This window comes from Euprymna scolopes, chromosome 40 (genome assembly GCF_053919585.1).
Source record: "Euprymna scolopes isolate OS-2025 chromosome 40, ASM5391958v1, whole genome shotgun sequence".
Taxonomy (NCBI): Eukaryota; Metazoa; Mollusca; class Cephalopoda; order Sepiida; family Sepiolidae; genus Euprymna; species Euprymna scolopes.
The window spans coordinates 68925576-68949977 of NC_136521.1; the positions used below are offsets into that span (position 1 = coordinate 68925576).

The window sequence follows — 24402 nt, forward strand, 5'->3', positions numbered from 1 at the left end:
TTACACTTTTTTATACCTACCAATCCTTTAATTTATGAAGCTCAATGTAATTACAGAGCATATAGCAAATAAATGACATAAGTTTGTATTTCAAATTTCAAGATGTTGGCCATTTTACCGTTTATTTCTTTTAAGTTAACATGCACATTTCGTGACAGCACCTGTTTCGTAGCACAAAATCATTTATTTAATTATTATTATATCAATCAATGGATTTATTTCGCCCTTAACTCACAGAAGAAAAAGCAATTATCAATTTAAAAAAAAATAAGGCATGATTACAAAATCCGAAAATTGGGAGATAAGTTGCAATTACCTCTTTTTTGTTATTATACCATCTTTGTCAGCTTACTTAATGGAATAAACAGTAAGATGATCAACATCTTGAAATTTAGAATATAGACTTTTGTCATTTATTTGTTTAATATATATATATATATATATATATATATATATATATATATATATATATATATATATATATATATACTTGTTTATTGTTGTATAAACATGGTCACATCCTGCTGCTACAAATAGCCACTTGTTTCAATCAAACAACAGATATCATCAGGCAGCGACTTGACTATTAAAACTTTTGAATAGTCAAGTCGCTGCCTGATGATATCTGTTGTTTGATTGAAACAAGTGGCTATTTGTAGCAGCAGGATGTGACCATGTTTATATAACAATAAACAAGTATTATCAGCTCTTTTTATTGAGCACTATCTAAGAACCTTGTTGAATTCATTAGTCCATTACTTTTGAATAAAAACCCGAGTATATATATATATATATATATATATATATATATATATATATATATATATATATATTTAAATAAGGGAGTAGTCACCAACAATGTGTATTTTTTAACATTATTTTATTATTCCGTGTCTTGGTTTTTCATTGAGAATTATGTTTGGATCATTGTAATAATGTTTTTAAGTCATTGAAATCGTTTACGCACGTTTCAGACGGTCTGTGATGCGTCCTCGTCAGAAATTATTTTCAAATGTGTTGGAGATGTAAAAATGGCGATTTTCGTAGTTAATTTGAAGTTTTTCCAAGGGGTGGAGGATTGTAAGTGTTTATTATTCATTGGTATGCTGAATTTTTATTGCTCTTTTATTGGGCTTGTCCAGGGAGACATAACCCCAAAATACTATAAAACAATATACACATTCCCAAACCAATAAAAGCAAACACACACACGCACACACACACACACACACACACACACACACACCCTACCCCACCCTAAAGGAAAAGAAAAAAACATTAGCAGAAAGAGATAGCGACTACAGCCAGGTCAATGTTCATTTGTTTTCCTGTCATGCCTGTTATAGAGTGTGGTGTCATCAGCATATATACCCATCTCAGAGGCAATTTTGTCAGGGAGGTCATTTATAAATATTAGGAACAATAGAGGTCCAAGGATAGACTCTTGGGGTACTCCCGCATTTATATCATATTGTTTAGATGTACGACCGTCGAGGACAACCTGGATTTTTCTCTTATCTAAGAAGGATTTAATTATGTTAAATATTCTACCAGTGATACCGTATGATCTAATTTTCCTGAGTAGACCCTCATGCCATACTCTGTCAAAAGCCTTAGATATATCTAGAGCTACCACTCTGCCTTCCCCCGCTTTTTCCAGTGAATGGTATATACGTTCAGAGATCACAGTTAGGATGTCTGTTGTGGAACGGGCTTGTCTAAATCCATATTATTGGTCAGTCAGAAGTTTAGCATCTGTAAGGTGATGGACTAGAGCATGGTTAATTAAGGTCTCAAATATTTTGGCAAAAAGTGGGAGGAGGCTAATGAGGCGATAATTTACTGGGTCAGTTCTTTCGCCAGAATTCTTGAATACTGGTACCACAGAAGCAGTTTTCGAACAGCCCGGAAAGCAAGATTCATTAAGGCATTTGTTGTAGAGTTTGGAGAGAACTGGAGCTACTTTGGCTGAGCACTTTTTTAATAGCACAGCTGGGATGAAGTCGGGTCCACATGCTTTGGAAGTGTCAAGTTTTTTTATGATAGCATGCACCTGAGCAGGGGTGATTTTCAGATCGTCTAGCATGGCGTCTGTCTGCATAGGAAAGTCAGGTAGGGGATGGTTGAAAGGGTCCAGTGTGGAGTTTGAGGCAAACCAACTGGCAAGCATGTTAGCCTTCTCTGTTGCTGAGCAAACAACCTTGTGATTGTTGGTTAGTGGGGGAATTGTTGATTGTCCATTATTTACTACACTGTTGTAGATTTTCCAGAAGTCACGAGTTCCTAATTTTTGTGTTTCGAGGCGGTTTTTAGTGGTTTCAGTAAATTCTCTCTTAGCTGTCACTATGTTTTTCTTAATGTTACTTTTAGCTTCTATGTATTTCTGTCTGTTAAATCTGCGGTATGTATGCTGCTTTTGAGCAATGGCAGTTGCGCAAGTCGAAGTAAACCATTGGGGAGAGTGGGGCTTGCTATAAAACTTCCGCATGGGAACATGCGCTTCAATTGCAGTTTTGAACCATTCAGTGGTTTCATTTGCACACTGTTCAGCTGGAAGAGAAAAAATATTTCCCCATGGGGCATCTCTGATAAGATCTCTGATGGCTTCCCAATCAGCCTTTTTATAATATCTCGTTGTTTTGAGCACTGGCTCTTCAGTTTTGGCTCTAGAGTTTAGGGCGATTTCAACCATTATCACTGCATGATCAGCGTTCCCAAGTGGGCTGTTGGCATTCATTATACAATCATCAGGAACTGTGGTCAAAAACAGATCTAGAAGTGATGCGTGTTGTTCTTGCTGGTCAGGGAAATGGGTTGGAAACGTAACCATTTGTGATAGGGAGTGAGATATAGAGAAGCTAATGTGTTGTGCTGCCCACTGCGTCTGTGTAAGTAGAGAATCCAAGCCAGTTTTTGTGGTGGACATTAAAGTCACTAAATACATGTACTTGTGCACTAGTGTCGAGGGAGAGTGCTGTGTCTATGCTGTCAGAGACTTTGTTTACTATGGTGCAGTCCTGGGTCGAGCGAGAGCAGTAGAGAAAATAAAAGTAACTAATGTTATGTTGTATATTTAGTCTAAAGCACATAAAGGCTTGATCGTCCGATTCTAGGTTTGTTTCTCTAGTCAAGGGAAGGATATTACGAATGTAAACTCCAAGTCCATGCATATGTCTTTCAGAGTCCTTACGGCAGAGTGGGAGATATCCAGGCATGTTAAAGTAGTTAGAGGGGATGGTGGAGTGTAGGTTAGTTTCACTTAGTGCTAAGATATTTGTTAGGAAAAATGCTTCAACATCAGCTAAATTAGTTCTAAGCCTACGGATGTTCGTGAATGCAAGCCTCAAGGAAGGAGGCAAGTTGGATTTGTTTGACCCTAAGCCTGGTTTAAACTTATTTTTAGATTGTACTGTCATCATATTTTTTAAAGAGTTTCAGTTTAGGTAAAGGAGAGCTGAACAAGAGGTTATGCAGGGTATCAGATATGCAACACAAGTAGACCATTAGCTGACCTTTCTTCAACTAGGATTGTGGCCTCAGGAAAGCCCACCGGGGATGAGTGCAGGGTCCCTTTCCATGTGCGACATGGCACTACAAACATCCCGATATTATACAACTATTGATGGAAGCACTCCCAAGTGCCCAGTTTTGAGGGGTGGGATGTGTCGGGAGTGGGGAAAACGGTGTTCATTGCCCTAGACAAGAAACAAGATCTAGCACTGAGTGTTTTTGTCGAATCATTGTGATAGCGTCTCTGTGCCTGACTAATAGGCAAAAAAGGAGTATGGAAGCCGGGCGATAAACAGAGCATATATATATATATATATATATATATATATTGGTAATAAACTACCACCTGGGACATTTTAATAGCACAAAAAAGAAATCAAATATTCAGTAATTGCAAAATATTGAGATGCATTCTGATGGATTAAAATAGACTAAATCAAAATATAAATTTGAAATAAACTAAGTAAAAAAATTCAATCTATAAAGGGTTAAAAAACATTAATCTATAAAGGGTTAAAAAACATTAATCTATAAAGGGTTAAAAAACATTAATCTAGATTACTATAAAGGGAATAATGTGAGAAATACAAGTTTAAAAACTAAACAAAGGAGATTAGTAAAGACAAAAATCAAAATAGTGAATTAAAAATCTAAAGGAATTTCAATAAAATTATGATTTGATAAATTTGGGCAAAATCGAGTTATGTCTCTTACACCGTCTCAATATGGGAATAGTAAAAATTTAAAAAAACGAAAAAATCAGGTTTATATTAAGATAAGGCTGAAAATGATATATTTAACATTTAAATTAATTACATAACCAGCATGAGGTGAAGATGAATATTAACTAAAATTACTTAAATAAACCTGTTGATTTATAGTTTTTCTTAAAAGATATAAGGTAAAAGGGAAAAAGAAAAACAAAAATATAGTACAAATTTATACGAAACTAAGGCAAAGTGAGAAATGAATAGAGACTAAAATTTGAGAGGTGTAGTTTAGGAGTTGGGGAGTAAATAAATAAATCAAGGAGGAAAAATTATTATAAAAATAGAAAAAAACATTAAAAAATTAAATGAATATAAAAATAGAAAAAAACATTAAAAAATTAAATGAATATAAAAATAGAAAAAAAACATTAAAAAATTAAATGAATATAAAAATAGAAAAAAACATTAAAAAATTAAATGAATATAAAAATAGAAAAAAACATTAAAAAATTAAATGAATATAAAAATAGAAAAAAACATTAAAAAATTAAATGAATATAAAAATAGAAAAAAACATTAAAAAATTAAATGAATATAAAAATAGAAAATTGTAGAAATATCATCTAAAAATAAGAAATACGAAAGTAGGATACTTAATCAATTTGAAGGGGAATCGAAAAAATAAATAAAGAAAGAAAATAAAATGAAGATAAACGAGATGATTCTAAACTTCTAAACTGCTTGTCTCCTTAAAATAGGGATCATGAATATATATATATATATATATATATATATATATATATATATATATATATGATAAATGTATTTTGGTGTCTGAAGAGTAGCTATTTTGGAATATTTTTAAACAATATAATGTTTAAATTTGTCCAAATTTTTACGAAACACTTGTAACACATAAGGAAATACACAATATGATGTTTTTATTATATATTTTGCTGTCTTGATTTTTGTAAATATATTGTGTGTATGTGTGTGTGTTAATTGTTGGTGGCCTTGAAATAAAGATGCTAGCCTGTGAAATCAAGGATGGCTTTGTGACTGAGTTTGAATCTTCTGACCAGCAGTAATTAACACTTCCTACCCTGATGTTTTCAGAAGCGTGAAATACTAGTGTGTGTAGTGAAATACATTATGATCACTATTTGACAAACCTGGTTCACAAAATTTTCTGGTCAACGATATAAAGGAATAAAATAATACATGCAGGGTTTATCAACTCACCTTGTTCTCATAATACTTGATTCTTTGCTTTCTTCAGACCAGATCTGCACAACGAAATGAAAAAAGAAAGAATTTAGACCAATTTATTTCGCAGTAGCATGCCTATCTGGTATTGCCCAGTGGTGAGCATATAGTTTGGTTTCAGTTTCACGTTTCTGAATTTTTGAGATGAGGATTGATTATTCGTATTATTTGGATTCTTAGGTCTACTGTTCTCATCTTGAGTGTTATTTTCACGTTTCAGCCGCTGTAACATCCAACCTTCTTCAAATGTATTTTGTCAAATTCCTCAGGAATTTTTCTGTCAAACTCGGGAATTTGCACAAAATTTCGAATGGAACCCTTTATTTAATTTGTGCAGCAGATCTAGCATAGAATTTAATACAATGGGAACCATTGACTCTAAATAGTAGAAAATACAGAGTGGAACGATAAAATTGTCGCAATAGAAAAGACAACATGATTCCATTACCGTTTGATGAAAACCAGTTCTTTTTTTGTTTTTTTTTTTGCAGACTATCTACTGGTTGTGTACAAATCTCAGGAGTGATAGAAGCTTTCTATCATGTTTGAAAGTGAGACAATGTTCAACAAGCGAGATCGGAGATGCACCGCTGTACAACTTATTCTCTCTGCTGATCCAAGTTATAACATGGCCGTTTATGTCAACAGAAATTATCATGCAAAAACAGATTTCTTCTTTATCAATATCCACAAATAATGTGTGCTTCGAAATGCCCTGGCATAAAAAGTCCCTTCTGTCCCCCAAATTTTGCCTGTATTCCATTATTCAATAAATGATCCATTCTATATCTACCTATATATAGCTTTGTGTCTTCATTTCATACTTTTGTCGTCCTATTGTATAAACTCCAATAATTATTGTTGAGCTTGGCATTATCCGGTTGTCTCCTGTTGTGGATCTTTCTCTTTCCCTTTTACTTAAAGCTATATATATATATATATATATATATATATATATATATATATATATATATATATATAGGCCCTGGCTACGCAACAATAGGAGTCTTTACTTTCGAGCCAAGGCTCATATATAAATATAAACACATACCTAACTTTATGCGAGTCGCGATAGTTGTATGGATACATTCTCGCACAAAAAAAATCATTTTTAACATTATTTCTCACAAACTATTGTGTAACGCTATCCCTCAAGATTTCTGCAACTCTGCTAAAAATAAAAGAAATTAATAGCACAAATTACCTGAGCTTGCCAATCCGCCACACTAAGAAAGTTCTTTGGAAAGAAAGGATTCCTCTGGAGTGCATTCACGGGTCCTGCGTGACCCGAGTAAACAGTAACGATTTTATCAGCATCCGTCTTAGCTTTTCGGTTGCAGGAAATTATTGTTCCAAGTTCTGTACCAACCATGAATTTGGTGGGCTTTTAAAACAAAAGAAAGAATTAATTATAATCACGAAACACTGAAACACTCAAAAAAACAATTCAGAACATCTGTGACTATTTTTATATACAATGGCATGGAAAATCCATTCCTGGCTTTCTTTTTTGTCATTTTTGTAAAACTGTCACTTTTGGGAATTTTGCTGAGAATCTTAGTGATGTGAGTTATTGAAATGGAGAGAGATTCCATGAGGATGTTTCAGTGATGGAGAAACGTTTTAAAGAAAAATAGAATCCTGGTATGTTTGGCAGACTACTGTACTGCTGGAATATGAAAAGGAAGAGTAATGGAGAGTAGATAATACAGTGGATGTGTTATCGGCAGCTCCAGTAACTCTCGCTTCTCCTATTTTGTCATTCAGTCCTCATTTAATGAGTGATTTTTCTGACAAAGGGTGAAGAAAAAGCTGCTTCCCAGGTCGGTAGTACTTGGTGACCAGTAGTTTGAGATGTCGGAAATTTTTCTATCTCTGTCTGTCCTTGTGGCCATGTCACTAGTAAGGGTGCTGGAGGTAAACGTTTTGTCTGGGCTGACGTTATCCGCCTGATAGTCAGGGACCCGAACCTTGGATTAACCACTAAGGAGGCTGTCCTATCAGCAGGCGCAAAGTACTGGGACTGCTGTATTGCCATTTGGTGAGTGTTTCTGGACCATGCAGTAGTCTCTGGTGGGGCCTCTCGATGCCATACTAGTGGGTAATTGTTACGGCTTTACCTTTTCGTGTGTTACAAAAAAAATTTTCCTGTCTTTTTCTCTCTTACTTTTCCTCTCTGTACTGCTCTAACCAAGTATGCCGACCTATTCCACAAATCCCAAAACCTCAACATGAAATATCTCCAGAATAAAAACTCGATTAAACCTAGAACCCCATCTTCCAACGTAGACCCCTACTACCAGGTCTCCTTCTCCAACATCAGGGGTCTACGTTCCAACCTTCCAGAGGTTGAAACCCAATTACAGGAGACGAAACCGGACATATTATTTCTAAGTGAAACTGGAATAGCGCCGATCACTTCCCTAGATGAGTTCATAATTAACGGATACTCCAATTTAACAGCTAAATCTGACACCCAAGATCGCCATGGGCATGGAATATGTGCCTGTGGCAGGGATATCTCTAGAGAAGATCCTAATTTACCCTATATGTGCTTCAGGGTTGCACTTGCTAACACCACTGCATTTATATTTGCCCTCTATAGGCCCCACAACAGCGGAGTTACTATCTTTAAGAGCATATCTGAGAAAATAGACCACATGCTGTCTTCACATCCCTCGGCTAACATCCACATCTGTGGTGACTTCAACGTCCATAACGTGGAATGATTGACCCATTCAAATAAGACAGATGATGAGGGGAGGCTTTGTCATGATTTTGCCATTGCTTATGACCTCACTCAGATTGTTCGCGAACCCACCCGTGTGCCCGATACACCCGGTCAATATGCAAGCCTCTTAGGCCTTTTTCTCTCAACTTCCCCTGAGCTATGTTCATGTTCCGTTCATTCTCCTCTAGGATCCTCCGACCACTCCATCGTATCAGTTAAGATAAAAACGAAATATAAGAAGCCCCCAGACGTACCCCTCCACCATACTGTATACCGATACTCTATGGCTGACTGGGATAGCTTCCGTACATTCATATCTGATTTACCTCTGCACTCCATGTTTAAAAAGGAAGTGTCCTCTATAGTATCAGATCTGACCGAATGGTTAATTGTAGGCATAGACCAATTCATACCATCTAAAAAATTCCAACAAAAACCTAACAGCCAGCCATGGTTCTCCCCAGAATGTGCTGCTGCTATCGCGTACAGAAATCACTTTTTCCATAGCTACCAACGTAATAGATGCACTGAGACTAAAGCTGCTTTCAGGTCTGCCAGCAACCATTGTAAAAGAGTAATAAAAAATGCAAGAGAGCTATATGCCCAGTCTGTTAAATCCAAGGTAGCTGATCAGCGGCTTGGATCCCACCAGTTTTGGCAAATAACAAATAGGATCCTGAACAGAAGTGTGCGTTCTATCCCAACCATTATCAATGGACCAGAGGTTATCTCATCAGCGTCAGACAAGGCCAAATTATTTGCCAAGAACTTTGCAGCTAATTCTACCCTATGCGACGAAGGCCATCAACTCCCCATATTTCCTCCTATAACACAGAACAAGCTAGGTAACATACAAATATCCGTGCATGAGGTCGCCAAGCTAATAAAGAACCTAGATTCCAGTAAAGCAACTGGCCCTGATGGCATCCCAATTATAGTGTTAAAAAAGCTTCAACCAGAACTTGCTCCCATACTTACGAAACTATTTAAGTGCTGCCTTAAGGAGAAGTGCTTTCCGACTCCCTGGAAGACCTCATCAGTTTGCCCTGTATTTAAGAATTCAGGTGATAAGTCGTCTCCCTCTCAGTACAGACCAATAAGTCTCCTGTGTGTTATGAGTAAGTTGCTGGAATCCATATTAAATAGAGAAATAGTCAACCACCTCAGCAGGAATAACCTTCTTAGTGACACACAATATGGTTTCCGCTCTGCAAGATCTACCGCAGATGTGCTGACGGTTATATCCCACAGGATTAGTGAATCTCTTGACAAAGGCTTCCTTTCTAGGGCAATTGCTCTTGACATATCAAAGGCCTTCGACAAGGTATGGCATAAGGGTCTACTTCACAAGATTTCCAGCTACGGTATAACTGGAAATGTTTTCTCAGTCATTAAATCATTTCTCTCCGATAGGCTCATAAGAGTAGTGGTAGATGGACAAAAATCGGAGGCCTGCAATATAATTGCTGGAGTCCCTCAGGGGTCAATCCTGGGCCCAACTCTCTTCCTGATCTATATCAATGACCTCCCTAAACACATACTTAAATCATTCGTTGACATCTATGCTGATGACACGACCATCTACGGCAACACATCAAAGGCTGTAAATGACAAAGTTCTCTCTGATTCTCTCTCCTCTGATCTCGAGCGCGTGGTTCAGTGGGGGGAGATGTGGCTGGTTACCTTTAATGCATCCAAAACCAAACTCCTATCCTTACATCATCAACGCTCTGATCCCCATCTGGCATCAATTGTGATGGATGGCTCTCGTCTGGGTGAGGCCCCGTGTTTTGACAAGCTTCTGGGTTTGACCTTTACTCCTGATCTGAAATGGAACACGTACATCAAGTCTGTTGCCAAGGTCGCTGGAAAGATGGTGGGATCCTTCTACCGCTCCAGAAGATATCTCACTACTGATGCAATTCTCTATCTATATAAAAGCCAAGTACGTCCAAGGATGGAATAATGTTGCCATATCTGAGCAGGAGCGGCCAAAAACAGCCTATCATGCCTTGACAGAGTACAAAATAGACTTCGTGGCTTAGTGGGGGATGCCCTTTTCTCTACCCTGCAACCTCTCTTCCACAGAAGAGACGTTGCGAGCCTATCCTTGTTTTATCGTTATTTTCATGGCAGGTGCTCGTCTGAACTCTAATCTCTGGTCCCCCCTCGCCAATCTTTCATGAAAAACACCCGTCTAGCTGAATCCACTGTGAAAAATTTCCCCCACTCTATATCTGTGCCTAAATCAAAACACGGATTCCATGAACAAAGCTTCTTTCTTAGAACTGCACGCCTGTGGAACTCTGTTCCGTCTGCCTGCTTCCCTCCGGACTACAACTTGGATGTCTTCAAGTCCAATGTTAACAAATTCCTAATGAACCGCCCCCTTAATTAAACACTTCATCAAATCTCCACACTAACGTAATGTACTTGCAATAACCCTTATCCCTGAGTTGCTTCCGGGCCTTGATAAGTGGTGATCACTGTGTAAAATATATATATATATATATATATATATATATATATATATATATATATATATATATATATATATATATATCAACAGTCAATGTTCACAATAAAAGCAAGAAATCGTCTGCTCAATTAGATATAGGTTCTAGGGTAAGAGAGAGAGATATTGGAGAGATGACGTTTTGGTTGAAAAACTCACTGAATGTCCTTTAAAATGTGTCCTTTCTTTTGTCTCTTTTTTTTTATATATTTCTTTCCTGTAAATTGTTTATATTTGATTACACGCGCGCAGGTTAATTTTCATATTTCTGTCCTTCGGATTGTTTACGTTTCATTATGCTCGTGTGTTAATTGCTCCAAGTATTTGTTCCTGAAGCTCATCGAAGCCCTTGCTCCTTTGACCCTTCCTTCGCTGGGTTCATTCTTTTCTTCAGCCACCCCGACCTTCACTCACTTATGTCTTGTCGCTTTGAAGCACGAAGCTCCACTGACTGTTGACAACTTTTTTCAGGCCCCTCTCTCTATGTATACGATCTATCTCTCTCTCTTTCTCTATACAGTTTATCTCTCTATATATACGGCCTATCTCTCTCCATATACGGTTTATTTCTCTCTATCTTTTCTCTCTCCTCTCTTTCTCGTCTATGAGCTTTCTTTTCTCTTTCCTCTTCCACTCTTCGTTCACAGTATCTCTGTCTCTTCCTTCTCCTCTTGCTCGCAGGCCTCGTCCTCCCTTTTTTTTTCTGTTTTGTTTACAAAGTGTGAATGAACAGATGAGAATGGATGTTTTTGGCGCAAAAATGATACAGTAAATAAAATATAGTGAAAATATATCTTCTCTCGGCTAAAAATCAATAAAATAATTTATTATACATTTTCATAAATGTATTACGCTAGAGATACTTTACGTGAGAGCACTTCGTTCAAGCTCCTTGGCTTAACGTTCACAGGAAACATGAGTTGGAGTAGATACATCGAGATTATTGCTAAGGCTGCTGCAAAGAAAGTGGGCTCTCTCTATCATGCTAGAAAGTTACTTACGCCTGAAAGTATCCAGTACCTCTACAAAGCCACCATTCGTCCGTGTATGGCGTACTGCTGTCACATTTGGGCTAGTACATCTGCTACTAGTCTCTCGCTCCTGCACAGGGTCCAAAAGAGAGTCGCCAACCTAATAGGTCCCGAACTGTCATCTAAACTTCAGCCCCTGTCCCACCGATGAAATGTTGCATCCCTCTGCCTGTTTTACAAGTATTTAAATGGTGGATGCTCTGACAAACTACAAGCCCTTGCACCCCCTCGACGAAAATACTCCCAACAAACCCGTAAGCAGCAAAGTCCCACCCCTATACAGTTGAGATCCCTAGATGTAAGAAAGCCTTTTACTCTAATAGCTTCTTCCCCAGAACTGCAGGATTTTGGAATTCTCTTCCAGTTTCCTGCTTCCCCAACAGTACTGACATGCAGAAGTTCAAGTGCAATGTGAACAGACATCTTGCTGCTAAACTCCCTACATAGTACCCTGCAACTTAGGTCCCTGATTGTAGCCCCCTAAATCAAAGTGGCAATGTGCCTTATTTGGGGTGAAAATGTAATAATAAAAAAAAGGGGGGGGGGAGATATATCATATGAGAAATATTTTGAATCAAGTCTCCCTTGCTGTTATTTTAGATCATTTGAAACCATAGCAACAAGTTTTAGTCTCCCCTCCATCAAGGCCAGAGGTTTTGGGGAAAATATCAGATATTTTGTAATTCATATGCAAAACTAGGAAAACAAATGACTATGATTGAAACATTTTATGGCTAGGAAATGGGGTATATAAATTTTGTCATGTGACCATTATGTCACAAATAAACAAATAAAGCAAATAAATGAAATATCCGAGTCGGCATTTTTTCTTGATGAGCCGTTCACTTAAGCAATCCAATTTACCAAATCTCTGCTATTAACGATTACTACGATATTGTTTCAATGACTACCATACATTCATTAACCCTTATCCTCGAATAGCCTCCAGGCCTTGATAAGAGGTGATTCCTTTGTAAAAAGAAAAAGTAAATCTATATATCTATAAAAGTGAGAATGTGTAGGTGAGGACACTTCTCAACCTATATACCCAACAAATTTTTGATCTACAGACTTGAAATTTGGTATATAGGGTATTCAGACATGTAGAAAGCTTTTTAATTGGTTTCCATCAGATAAAAGGGCTGCTAAGGGGTCAAAATTGAAAATAGTAAATAAATAAATCATTTACTTACAATAGTTGGTTCATACTCCAAACATACAGCGCCATGGACTTTTGTCGGATCTTGTTTCTTGGTCGGATCCAAATACAATTTTTCCGTGGGTTCCGATAGTTTTCTGTTGTCCCACCAAAGGACTTTTCCATCAGAGGAAGCAGAAAAGAACTCATTGCCAGTTTTTGATTGGATCCAAATTGCCTTGTGCACAGGGTCTCTATGGCTCTGGGCTACAGGTGACATCTCCACAGGGCTTGACCCTTTCCTTGTATCCCAGTAACCTAAGAAAAGAATTATTATATATTCGTTTGAAGCAACTGAATAGTCTTGGCTAAAATATTTGAGTACATCGCCTTATTGAACGAGTGTTTATTAACTACAAACAATAAATTTGGAGAAATAATAGAGATTTTCGGCATACATTTGGATGTTTCTCCCAGGTGACTATACCAGTCGGTATTTATGGCTTAACCAGCTAATCATATTCTTGTACCCGGATGTACTCATATTCAATACTTCAATAATGTTCTTCTCTTGCATTTGTTTCAGGATAAACCTAGCACCAGTAATAATAGTCTAACGCCAGTAATAATAAATCTAGCACCAGAAATAATAAATCTAGCACCAGAAATAATAAATCTAGCACCAGTGATAATAAATCTAGCACCAGAAATAATAAATCTAGCACCAGTAATAATAAATCTAGCACCACTAATAATAAATCTAGCACCAGTGATAATAAATCTAGCACCAGTAATAATAAATCTAGCACCAGTAATAATAAATCTAGCACCAGAAATAATAAATCTAGCACCAGTAATAATAAATCTAGCACCAGTGATAATAAATCTAGCACCAGAAATAATAAATCTAGCACCAGAAATAATAAATCTAGCACCAGTGATAATAAATCTAGCACCAGAAATAGTAAATCTAGCACCAGTAATAATAGCACCAGTATAAATCTAGCACCAGAAATAATAAATCTAGCACCACTAATAATAAATCTAGCACCACTAATAATAAATCTAGCACGTGATAATAAATCTAGCACCAGTAATAATAAATCTAGCACCAGTAATAATAAATCTAGCACCAGAAATAATAAATCTAGCACCAGAAATAATAAATCTAGCACCAGTGATAATAAATCTAGCACCAGTAATAATAAATCTAGCACCAGAAATAATAAATCTAGCACCAGTAATAATAAATCTAGCACCAGAAATAATAAATCTAGCACCAGTAATTATAAATCTAGCACCAGAAATAATAAATCTAGCACCACTAATAATAAATCTAGCACCAGTGATAATAAATCTAGCACCAGAAATAATAAATCTAGCACGTATTTAATAATAAATCTAGCCAGTAATAATAAATCTAGCCCCAGTAATAATAAATCTAGCACCAGAAATAATAAATCTAACACCAGAAATAATAAATCTAGCACCAGTAATAATAAATCTAGCACCAGTAATAATAAATCTAGCACCAGAAAATAAATCTAGCACCAGTAAAAAAATAAATCTAGCACCAGAAATAATAAATCTAGCACCACTAATAATAAATCTAGCACCAAAAATAATAAATCTAGCACCAAAAATACATTATCTATATATCTATAAAAGTGAACGTGTCTGTCTGTCTGTCTGTCTGTGTGTCTGTGTGTCTGTCTGTCTGTGTACATTTCCCTACGCAATAACTCTGTCAATTTTTAGTCTATAGACTCGAAATTTGAAATACCGGGTACTGAGATTTGGGAAAATCGATGTGACGGGTGTTAGCCAGAAATTTGGCTGTTAAGGGGTCAAATTTCAACGATTTGACCTTTAAGAACTCTACCAAACTCCTCCGACAATTTTGGGTCTAGACACTTGAAATTTTAGATATAGGTTCCTTGAACCTGGATCTAAGTTAATAAAGTGATTTGAGCCCGAAACAATAAATTTTAAGGGGTCATAATAGGGGTCAAAGTTTTAAAAAATTAACGATTTTTTTTGTTTTTTTGCTTTTTTTGCACAGCATACACCTCCAAACACCCGAGCAACGCCGGGCATCCCTGCTAGTCCATAATAAAACCAAACGGCATTTTATCTATGCTTATTTCTATTTATCAGTAAATAAATTTTTAAATGTTACATTGAGGCGAGAAACACACAGACACACGAGAAGTAATCGCATAATCTTATCAATATAGAAATGAAGTAATTTTATATTATTTGAATTTTTTGAACTACTGTTCTCATCTTGAGTGTTATTTTCACAATGTTTCGGTCAGTGTAACCTCCGACTTTCTTCAGGTGTAGCTGGTTAAACTCGGGAATCTGCATGGAATGTCGAATGGTCTGTGAAGACCCATGGCGTAATCAATAGAGTACTTGATAAAATTTGGTTGGAAAAGTTACACTCTTCTGGAGGTTGAAGGTTCAATCCTCAGTGCAAGCGATACTCAAAATACAATTGCGAATTACTTATTTAGGACTTCTACCCAATTATGGTTCATGGAACAAGAACATACTATCCTGTGAATTAAACTTGCAGATTGCCAAGTTTAACAGAAAGATTCTCAAGTTTGATAAGATACACCTAAAGAAGGTTGTAGGTTACATCGACCGAAATGTTGTGAGAATAACATTCAAGATGAGAACAGTAGTCGGAAGAATCCAAATAATCCAAATAATAAATTCCTGCAATTCACTTACCAATCTGTCCATTATAACATCCTCCCAAAAGAATGTGTGAATCTTTCGGGTTGTACTCCACACAAACCAACGAAGATGGAGGACTGAGGGCCATTTCTGGCTTGTTTGTGTTTTCTGAAAAAAATATCGAATCAACAAAACAAAGTTCATTAGACATCAGACCTAAATTGCATGGCATTTTATAAATCGATATTTGATTCTACCTGGCTAAATCGAACCCACTTAATGAAAAATAAAAATAATTTTTCAAAAAAAACTTGAAAGGGTTATTTTAAAAGCATTTGATAAAAATTAGAAACTTTGTCCTTTTTAAAGAAGGTGATGTTTGATCAACATTGCTGGGGAGCCATGATTTAATACACTGCTTTGTTTTTAACTCCCCAGAGCAGTTTTTCATGGTAAACAACTGATGATCCTTCAAATAACATGATTAAGACTAGTGTGGATTATTGGAAACAAACTAATGCAACAATTGCAAGAGATTGATAGACTTACAAGCGAAATAGTTTTCCAATGAAGAACTTGGGACTAAAAGCTTATTATTGAATCTATTAAATGGACGAACAATGGGAGAATTGATTTTTTGTCTGATGCCACCGCTGCTTCTGTTCATCAACACAGTTTCATCTAATCGTTGTTATGCAAATAAAACTTCTTTTCATGCACGAAAGATACAAGGAGACGTTTGGTAAGAGTTCCTTAAAGGTTTGATTTTGGAGATAATTGACTCAAGAGAAAGAGACTAACGTTCTCTTAGCTAATTATTTATTTAACTTCTTAACTTAAGAATCTAGGTCCCCCCCCCTCGCCAAACTTTCACAAGAAACACTCATCTAGCTGAAAACACTATCAACAATTTCCCCCACTCTTTATCTGTGCTTAAACATGAATAAAGCTTCTTTTTTAGAACTGTGGAATTGTCTTCCGTTTTCCTGCTTTCCAGCTGACTACAATATGATTGTCTTCAAGTCCAATATAAACAAGTTCTTGATGAGCCGTTCAGCGTAAGTTAATAAATTTACTGAATTTCCATTACTAACGATTACTATATTGTCCAATTGACAACTGTACACTCTTTAACCCTTATCCTCGAGTGGCCTCTGGGCCTTGATAAGTGATGATGCCTATGTAAAAAAAAAAAAAAAAACAATATGTAATGACGTATGAAATTGAAATCTATCCAGTAAAAGTTGATGATATGTGTTGCATAGAAAGAAATGATATGAATATGTAATGTACATCTTCATAGATCTGATGACCTCAGAGGAAGATTATGTTTGTGCAATATTTGGTATGTTTTCCTTAATAATATCAAATGTTCTTTATTCATATGTAGGTCTTTTATCGTCCTTGTATGATGCTGCTGCCTCTTCTCTTCATCATCACAGTTGTTTCTATGCAAATAAATCATCTTTTCATGCAGAAAAATACACAAGGAAACGTTTGCTGAGGGTTTCTTAAACGGTTTCATTTTGAGAGAGAATAAACTCACAGCAGAGAGAGAGAGAGAGAGACAGAAACAGAGACAGAGAGAAAGACTAATATTCTTTTAACTAATTATTTAGTTAACTTCTTAACTTTACTGAAATGGTGACATGCAGACAGATATTAGGGTAGTGTAACATTTCGCACTTAGTGGTTATCAAAGTTTTCTACAGTATTGGCCAACTGCCTCCCACAACCAATTCGCATTAGGGGATCGGTTTCTACATACAAACTGATTTGAAAACCATTTGTTTTCTCTCATTATTCTCCTTCTGGAAGTATATTTGAAAAACTTTATTCAGTATTCAGTATTGAACGATATCTATGCCGTAAATCAAACCTCTCAGAGGTGTTCCTATTTACAATGCCTCCTCACGGGACAGAGTTAAACACCAGGGTCGTTTTTTTAACGTGGAGAAATGGAACAAAAATAAAAATTGTCTCAGTCGTGAAGGATTTCTCCTCCACTGACAGAGAACAAGAAATTGAAGTGCAGCATCTGAAGAACAGATACTACACTTTGAGGTATTTATTTGCTCCCCCACTGAGCAAATTAGGCACAAGACCGATTTTTAATGTGAGGAGTGAAGGGGAAATGGGGACCAACTCCCCGGGGAGTAGGGGAGCTGGATAGTGACAATTGGTATGAAGGGTTGCCCCTTCATTGACCAAGGTCTTATATGTGGGGTTGCCCCCACATACGGTCTTTGCTTGCAGTATCTGCCGGAAAGATACTACACTTTGATCTTGGCCCGAAGACCTCTCAGAGGTGTTATTTTATTTAATTATTTCATACAAACCAAAACTTCGATTTGTTGATGTAAGCTCCACACAAAAAAGAATATATATATTTGTGTTGGGATGATTAATCGGAACGGGGAATCGGGAAAATCAGAATTTTTAGGTTATCAGAATAGGTACCAGAGTCAGAAAACTTTGTGCCTATTTTCCGATGCCAAAAACGATTCATTTAATTATCCTTTTTATTTGATTCTGTTTAAAACAAAATCTAAAATTTTCCACTGCTGGAAGTCATAATAAAATAATATATATTTATTGATTGTAAACTATCAGTAAAGCTAAAATTACCCCTCTCCCTCCCCCCACACACATAAGTCTGCTGTTATCTTTGAGAAAATATCGGCACATTTAATGTGTTTTTACGGTAATCAGAAAAATAGCAACACTATAATTAAATATTTAGAGATTTATAAAGAATCGGAATCGGTAATTGTATTAGAATCGGGAAAAGTATGACGTCATTTGTCATCTAGACGTACCTCTGTTTTGTCTACACTGTTTGACCTGCTGTCCCTTGACTCAAATTTTACGTCATCTATTTCTGGGAACAATTCTGTTTTGCAGATTTGGGTCATGATGACATGCACTAGTGTGACCCTTGTCAAAATTCATGCTAGCTAAATTAATTGCTACCAATGTTAGGTCTCTAATATGTAACATTGGAATTCGAGGAAAAGTGGAGCAAAAATAACAATGATAAAATTCATAAACAAATTAAAAATATCGTTTCAGAAATTGAATATCAAAATCTGCTCACAAAACACCCGACCAGCAGACGAACGCTATCGAATAGAATTAGTAATCTGTACTTTCTGAACCATTAGATTAGGAAATAGAAATTATAGAACCTTAGTTGATACTGGAGCTGAAATCTCAGTAATAAATAGCAAGCCGTATTCACCCTAAACGTGTTGAACCATTTTCCCCTGAAGGAGGAAGTGTCTAATGGATATCAAATACATAAGCGATCCCTAATCGCATGTATAACCTGCTTTGGGAATATGACAACATTTTTGCGATTCTGGTAGGGAGGTGTTGACGTCCTGTTTATACACACCTGCTCTATTTAAAGTACTGGGCACTTATAAAATGAAGAAGGCCTCTAGAGCACTACTAAAACCAAATTCTCGTTTTGTGACCTACATGCCAGCATTAAAAATGATCTAAATGGCCATTTTTTTTATTTTTTTTTTTTACACAGTGATCACCACTTATCAAGGCTCGGAAGCCACTCAGGGATAAGGGTTATTGCAAGTACATTACGTTAGTGTGGAGATTTGATGGAGTGTTTACTTAAGGGGGCGGTTCATTAGGAATTTGTTAACATTAGACTTGACATTTGACAGAATTCATTTTTCTTGCTAAATTTTAGATACTATTTTTTCCAGGTTTTCCAGGATTTAAAAACATAAACTTTGTAAGGTTTTGTTAAGTACTTTTCAAGTTTTAGCGAGACATACATAGTAGGTAAAATGCGTGTTCAAAACTCCGACCTCAAAATGAGACAACAAAAGTACGAGAAACACCCGTTTGGCTGAAACCACTGTCAATAATTTTCCCCACTCTTTATCTGTGCCTAAATCAAAACGTAGATTCCATGAGCAAAGCTTCTTTCTTAGAACTGCACGCCTGTGGAACTCTCTTCCGCTTGCCTGTTTCCCATCTGACTACAACTTGGACATCTTCAAATCCAACATAAACAAACTCCTGACAAACCGCCCCCTTAAGTAAGACACTCTATCAAAACCCCCAATACTAATGATTACTACAATACTATCTCATTGATTACTGTACACGCAATAACCCTTATCCCTGAGTGGCCTTCAGGCCTTGATAAGTGGTGACCCCCATGTCAAAAAAAAAAAGTACATATATATAAAGAATACGTTTATTTACGAAACAACATGAGAACATGTACGTGGGTGTACACGTACATGTGTGTGTGTATAAATGTGTGCGAACTGGCAAAGTTTGGATAAGTTCATTGTGAATGCGAGTGCACCAAGTGCTCAGATGAGTTCATTAATATTGTTGTAGACATGTGTCGTCTTACCTTGGGAAAGATGTGATAATTGTAAGTTGATCACTGCCTTGCATTTTTACCTTAAAATGAAGGTTACACCTGTCGAGGCGAATGAAATGTACATCTGGTAACATTAGAGTTTCGGGCGAACGAGAAAGAGACAAACAGAGAATGGAAGCAGAAAGAAGAATGCAAAACAGGAAGTAGAGACGCCACCTGTCAGACAAATTGAAAACTAAGACAAGAGGAAATAACCATTCTGTCCTTGATGAATGTTTGTGTGCGTGAGTGTGTGAAACATACATGCATACATACATACATACATACAGACATACATACAGACGTTTGGCCCTTATAGTATCGATTTTATGGGTTCCATTTGGGTGGTTTATCCTATTCTTGCAAACAATTGAGGGTAAGCAGAAAATGTTCAAACTCACCAATGTTCCAGATGTATGACTGCATGGAAGTCTTGTGGTCAGAACTCTCGAATTCAAGATTGCAATAGGCCACGGCTAATCGACTTGGCCCATCCGGGTACCAAGAGATGTGAGCTGCCGTACGCTTCACTTCATTTGGGTCTCTATGAGAAGCAAAAATAAATCAACACAGTTTAAAACAGCCTTGCTTATATATATATATATATATATATATATATATATATATATATATAAAAATATATATATATATAATTCTGTGAAAATATTCTTTATTCACTTATATTTCCTTTTTATGTATACCGATCCTTATTTAAGAAGCTCAATGTAATTATAAAGCTTATAATAAATATATGACAAAAATCTATATTCAAAAATTCATGATGTTCAAAATGGCATAACGTAAGCAAACAATAAGGTATTTGCAGCTTCTCTTCCAATTTTCAAATTTTTTAATCATGTCAAAACGCATTTTATTTCCTTTTGGTGGATTGATTGTTGATATTTCTTCTGATGAGTAAAGGGCAAAATAGATTCATTGATTGATGTAATAATTAAGTGAATGATTTTGTGCTACGAAACAGATACTGTCAAGAAGTGTAAATGTCAACTGAATTGAAGGAATAAATTGTAAGATGGTCAACATCATGTGATTTGGAGTATAGACTTTTGTTATATGTCGATTTTTTGTTGATTTAATACGGTTAATAGCATCTCCAACCTTGGGGATCATGAAAAATCAGTACAGTTTATAATATCCTTGCTTAATCTTAACTATATATATATATATATATATATATATATATATATATATATATATATATATATATATATATAGACATATATATATATATATATATATATATATATATATATATATATATTGACACCCTGCACTGAAGAATCCCGAAAGGATGAAACACTAGTGTCTGTAGGTATTTAATTATTATAGTAAAAAAATAATTATGACAGCCCCTTTAAGAAATACGTTTCTTATCGTTGAGCACTTTCTGTTGAATTAAAAAGTCGGTCAATTTAGCTCATGCGTAGATCATCGTATAACGATTTGATCACTGTCTGTCTGACGTAATGAACATTTAAATTAAAATGTTTAAAATTCAACGCTATTTCACACGATTAATGGTAGCCGAATGGATACGGCCTCCGCTAATCGAGATAGAGATGTCTCGTGTCGCGGGGTTCGAATCGTTCGACTGGTAGTAATCGTGACACCCTGCACTGAAGAATCCCGAAAGGATGAAACACTAGTGTCTGTAGGTATTTAATTATTATAGTAAAAAAATAATTATATATATATATATATATATATATATATATATATATATATATATATAAAATAAAATATGCATTCAAGTTAAAACAACGTTTCTATTGAACCTTCATTCTTGACGTTATTCTCGCGTTACCTACGTACAGTTCAAACATTTCAAAATACAACCGCCAGATATAACATGCGGCTCTATACAAACAGACTTCTTTCTCCAACTTTACAACATGGCAAGGAAGAAGAAAGGGAAAAAACAGAAACAAAACAACACGCTGAAGATGGAGTATACCTCCGAAATATATTTGTGATAAATTTCAAACAAGTAAAATATTTGTTTATTTTCCTAATATTACGTTGTGATTTGGTTTCTAGCGCACTTGGTGCGTCTTTTATTTTATTGAAATTAAAACAACGTTTCTATATTGAACCTTTATTCTTGTCGATATATATATATATATATATATATATATATATATATATATATATATATATAATATAAAGCTGAACGTCTGTGTGTGTCTGGTCACGAATAGACTCCTATATGGTTGACTATTATAGAAAACTGATCACATATAATGATAGAAGATGTATCGAGACACAGGAATGGGTATGTTTGATCTGGCATAATGATGATTCATTAAAATTGTGGAATCTGCATACACACCTTGTCTACAAAGTATGGAAATAAAAAATTTAGAAATTAAAAAAAACGTTTACAAGTGTTTTTGATATAGATGTACATAAGAATACTTTGATAAGTATGTTTTAACTTAAATAGTGATGGTATAATAAAATTGTGGGGTCTGCGTTCGTGCCTGGCCTCCATAGAATAGAAATAGGCACAAACTTTAATAAAGACTTTTCATATTTATCAGCGTAAGTATACTTTGATAATTATGTTTCAGTTTTAAGAAATATGGTATAATAAATAAGGTGTTCGTTCGTGTCTGACCTCCATCGAATGTAAATATGTCACAAAGTTTAACAAGGTTTTTTAATATAGATCCACAGAATATTGTAATAAGTGTTTCAGTCTGAACAGGTATGTTATAATAAATTATGGGGTTTATCTATTTTATTTTTACTTTCATCATATTTTGCTTTAGTTTTGATACCCCCAAATTCGAAGCTATCTCTTTACAACCCTTCCTTTTCACAACCTATCATACTTTCATAAATCAGAGTCCATTTTCTGTAGGCTGTTTTTGAACCCAGTCAACGATAGGTACTTTTGCTAGTATATATATACAGCACAATCACATTGACACCAGTTCTCACTGCAATGTTACGCAATGATGAGTCTGGCCAGTACCAGATGGGTGACCATTTGGAAGGCTAAGTGCTGTATTAAAACATGGATTCCATGAACAAAGCTTCTTTCTTAGAAGTGCACGCCTGTGGAACTCTGTTCCGTCTGCCTGCTTCCCACCTGACTACAACTTGGATGTCTTCAAGTCCAACATTAACAAATTCTTAATGAACCGCCCCCTTAAGTAAACACTTCATCAAATCTCCACACTAACGTAATGTACTTGCAATAACCCTTATCCCTGAGTGGCTTCTTGGCCTTGATAAGTGGTGACCACTGTGTAAAAAAAAAAAATGTACTCTGTCGAATTGTACAAATTTGCAGATTGGTATCTGAGGGCGCATTTAATTCACTGAGGGAGATGCACCCTTGAATAAACCCGCCTGGTGGGTAGGCGACAAAGCGGTACTCCATGTAATGTTATACCGGCAACCTGTTGCAAGATGCCTCTCTGAACCTGCATGTGAAGCACATGTTTGCCTCAGTGAACGGTGACACAAAATTGCGCCTCATGGATCACCTAAAGCACTTCTTAACTAACGAACAAAATGTATACTCGTATCAAAGTTCTACCAACAACGATATATATAGAGATAGAGAGAAAGAGAAGTATGGCACAATCATGTTGACACACCGGTTCTCACCAGATCACCAAAGTTAAGCAACGTTGAACCTGGCCAGTACCAGATGGATGATCATTTGGGAAGGCTAAGCTCTGTATGTACCTTCTGGGAAGGTTGGGCGTGGGGCCAGCACCCTCACCCTGTAAAAAGAACTCCTTGCTACAAAAGCATCTACAAAAAGTTGTAGATGGCCTATGCCCCTCCAGGGGCTCAAGAGCTATGGATGGATGGAGAGAAAGAGAAAGAGAGGAGGGGGGTAATAATTTACTTGAAACGTACTCAGTTTATACCAATTTTTTCTAAAATAAAGTTTTTTTATAAGGAAAACAATTTTTGGAAAAAAAATCCAAGTTGAATGAATGCCTTTTTTAATTGGGTTCCATACCATATATAAGTGTAATATATATAATTATCCTAGTTTCAAATATCAAGTTTTCTCAGTTGGTCATTTATTACTTTTTAAAAGATAGCTATTACAATATTGTTTCGTCCGCAAAATTATGTTATCGCTGCATGTTTAGTCACATACTGCCGTTCCTTCTTGCTTCAAAGGTATCATGGAGTAAACTCCAGTTATGAAGTGTTTTTAGGTGATTCATGAGGCACAACATTGTGTTGTGTACTTTACATGTGATTATTTGCCGCAGCACGGCATGTTGGTTGCATCAACCATGCAAGTTGTCCAAAATTGTATTTGTTCTAAGTTTTTTAAGGTAAACATCTCATGAGTATGTGACTAAATATGCAGGAATAACATAATTTTGCAGACTTGTTAGTCACAATACGAAACAAT

General features: G+C 35.9%; 1 protein-coding gene across 1 annotated transcript in view; it reads right to left on the reverse strand.

Moving 5' to 3' along the window:
* LOC145265611 (dynein intermediate chain 3, ciliary-like) overlaps positions 1-24402 on the reverse strand; it is a 90948-nt gene that overhangs the window by 29405 nt on the left and 37141 nt on the right. Inside the window, exons 5-9 of the mRNA XM_080121629.1 lie at positions 20393-20535; positions 15644-15757; positions 12957-13219; positions 6691-6870; positions 5463-5506 (exon numbers count right to left, since the gene is read on the reverse strand). Of these exons, the coding sequence (XP_079977755.1) occupies positions 5463-5506; positions 6691-6870; positions 12957-13219; positions 15644-15757; positions 20393-20535 (744 nt within the window). The remainder of the gene's footprint in view (positions 1-5462; positions 5507-6690; positions 6871-12956; positions 13220-15643; positions 15758-20392; positions 20536-24402) is intronic.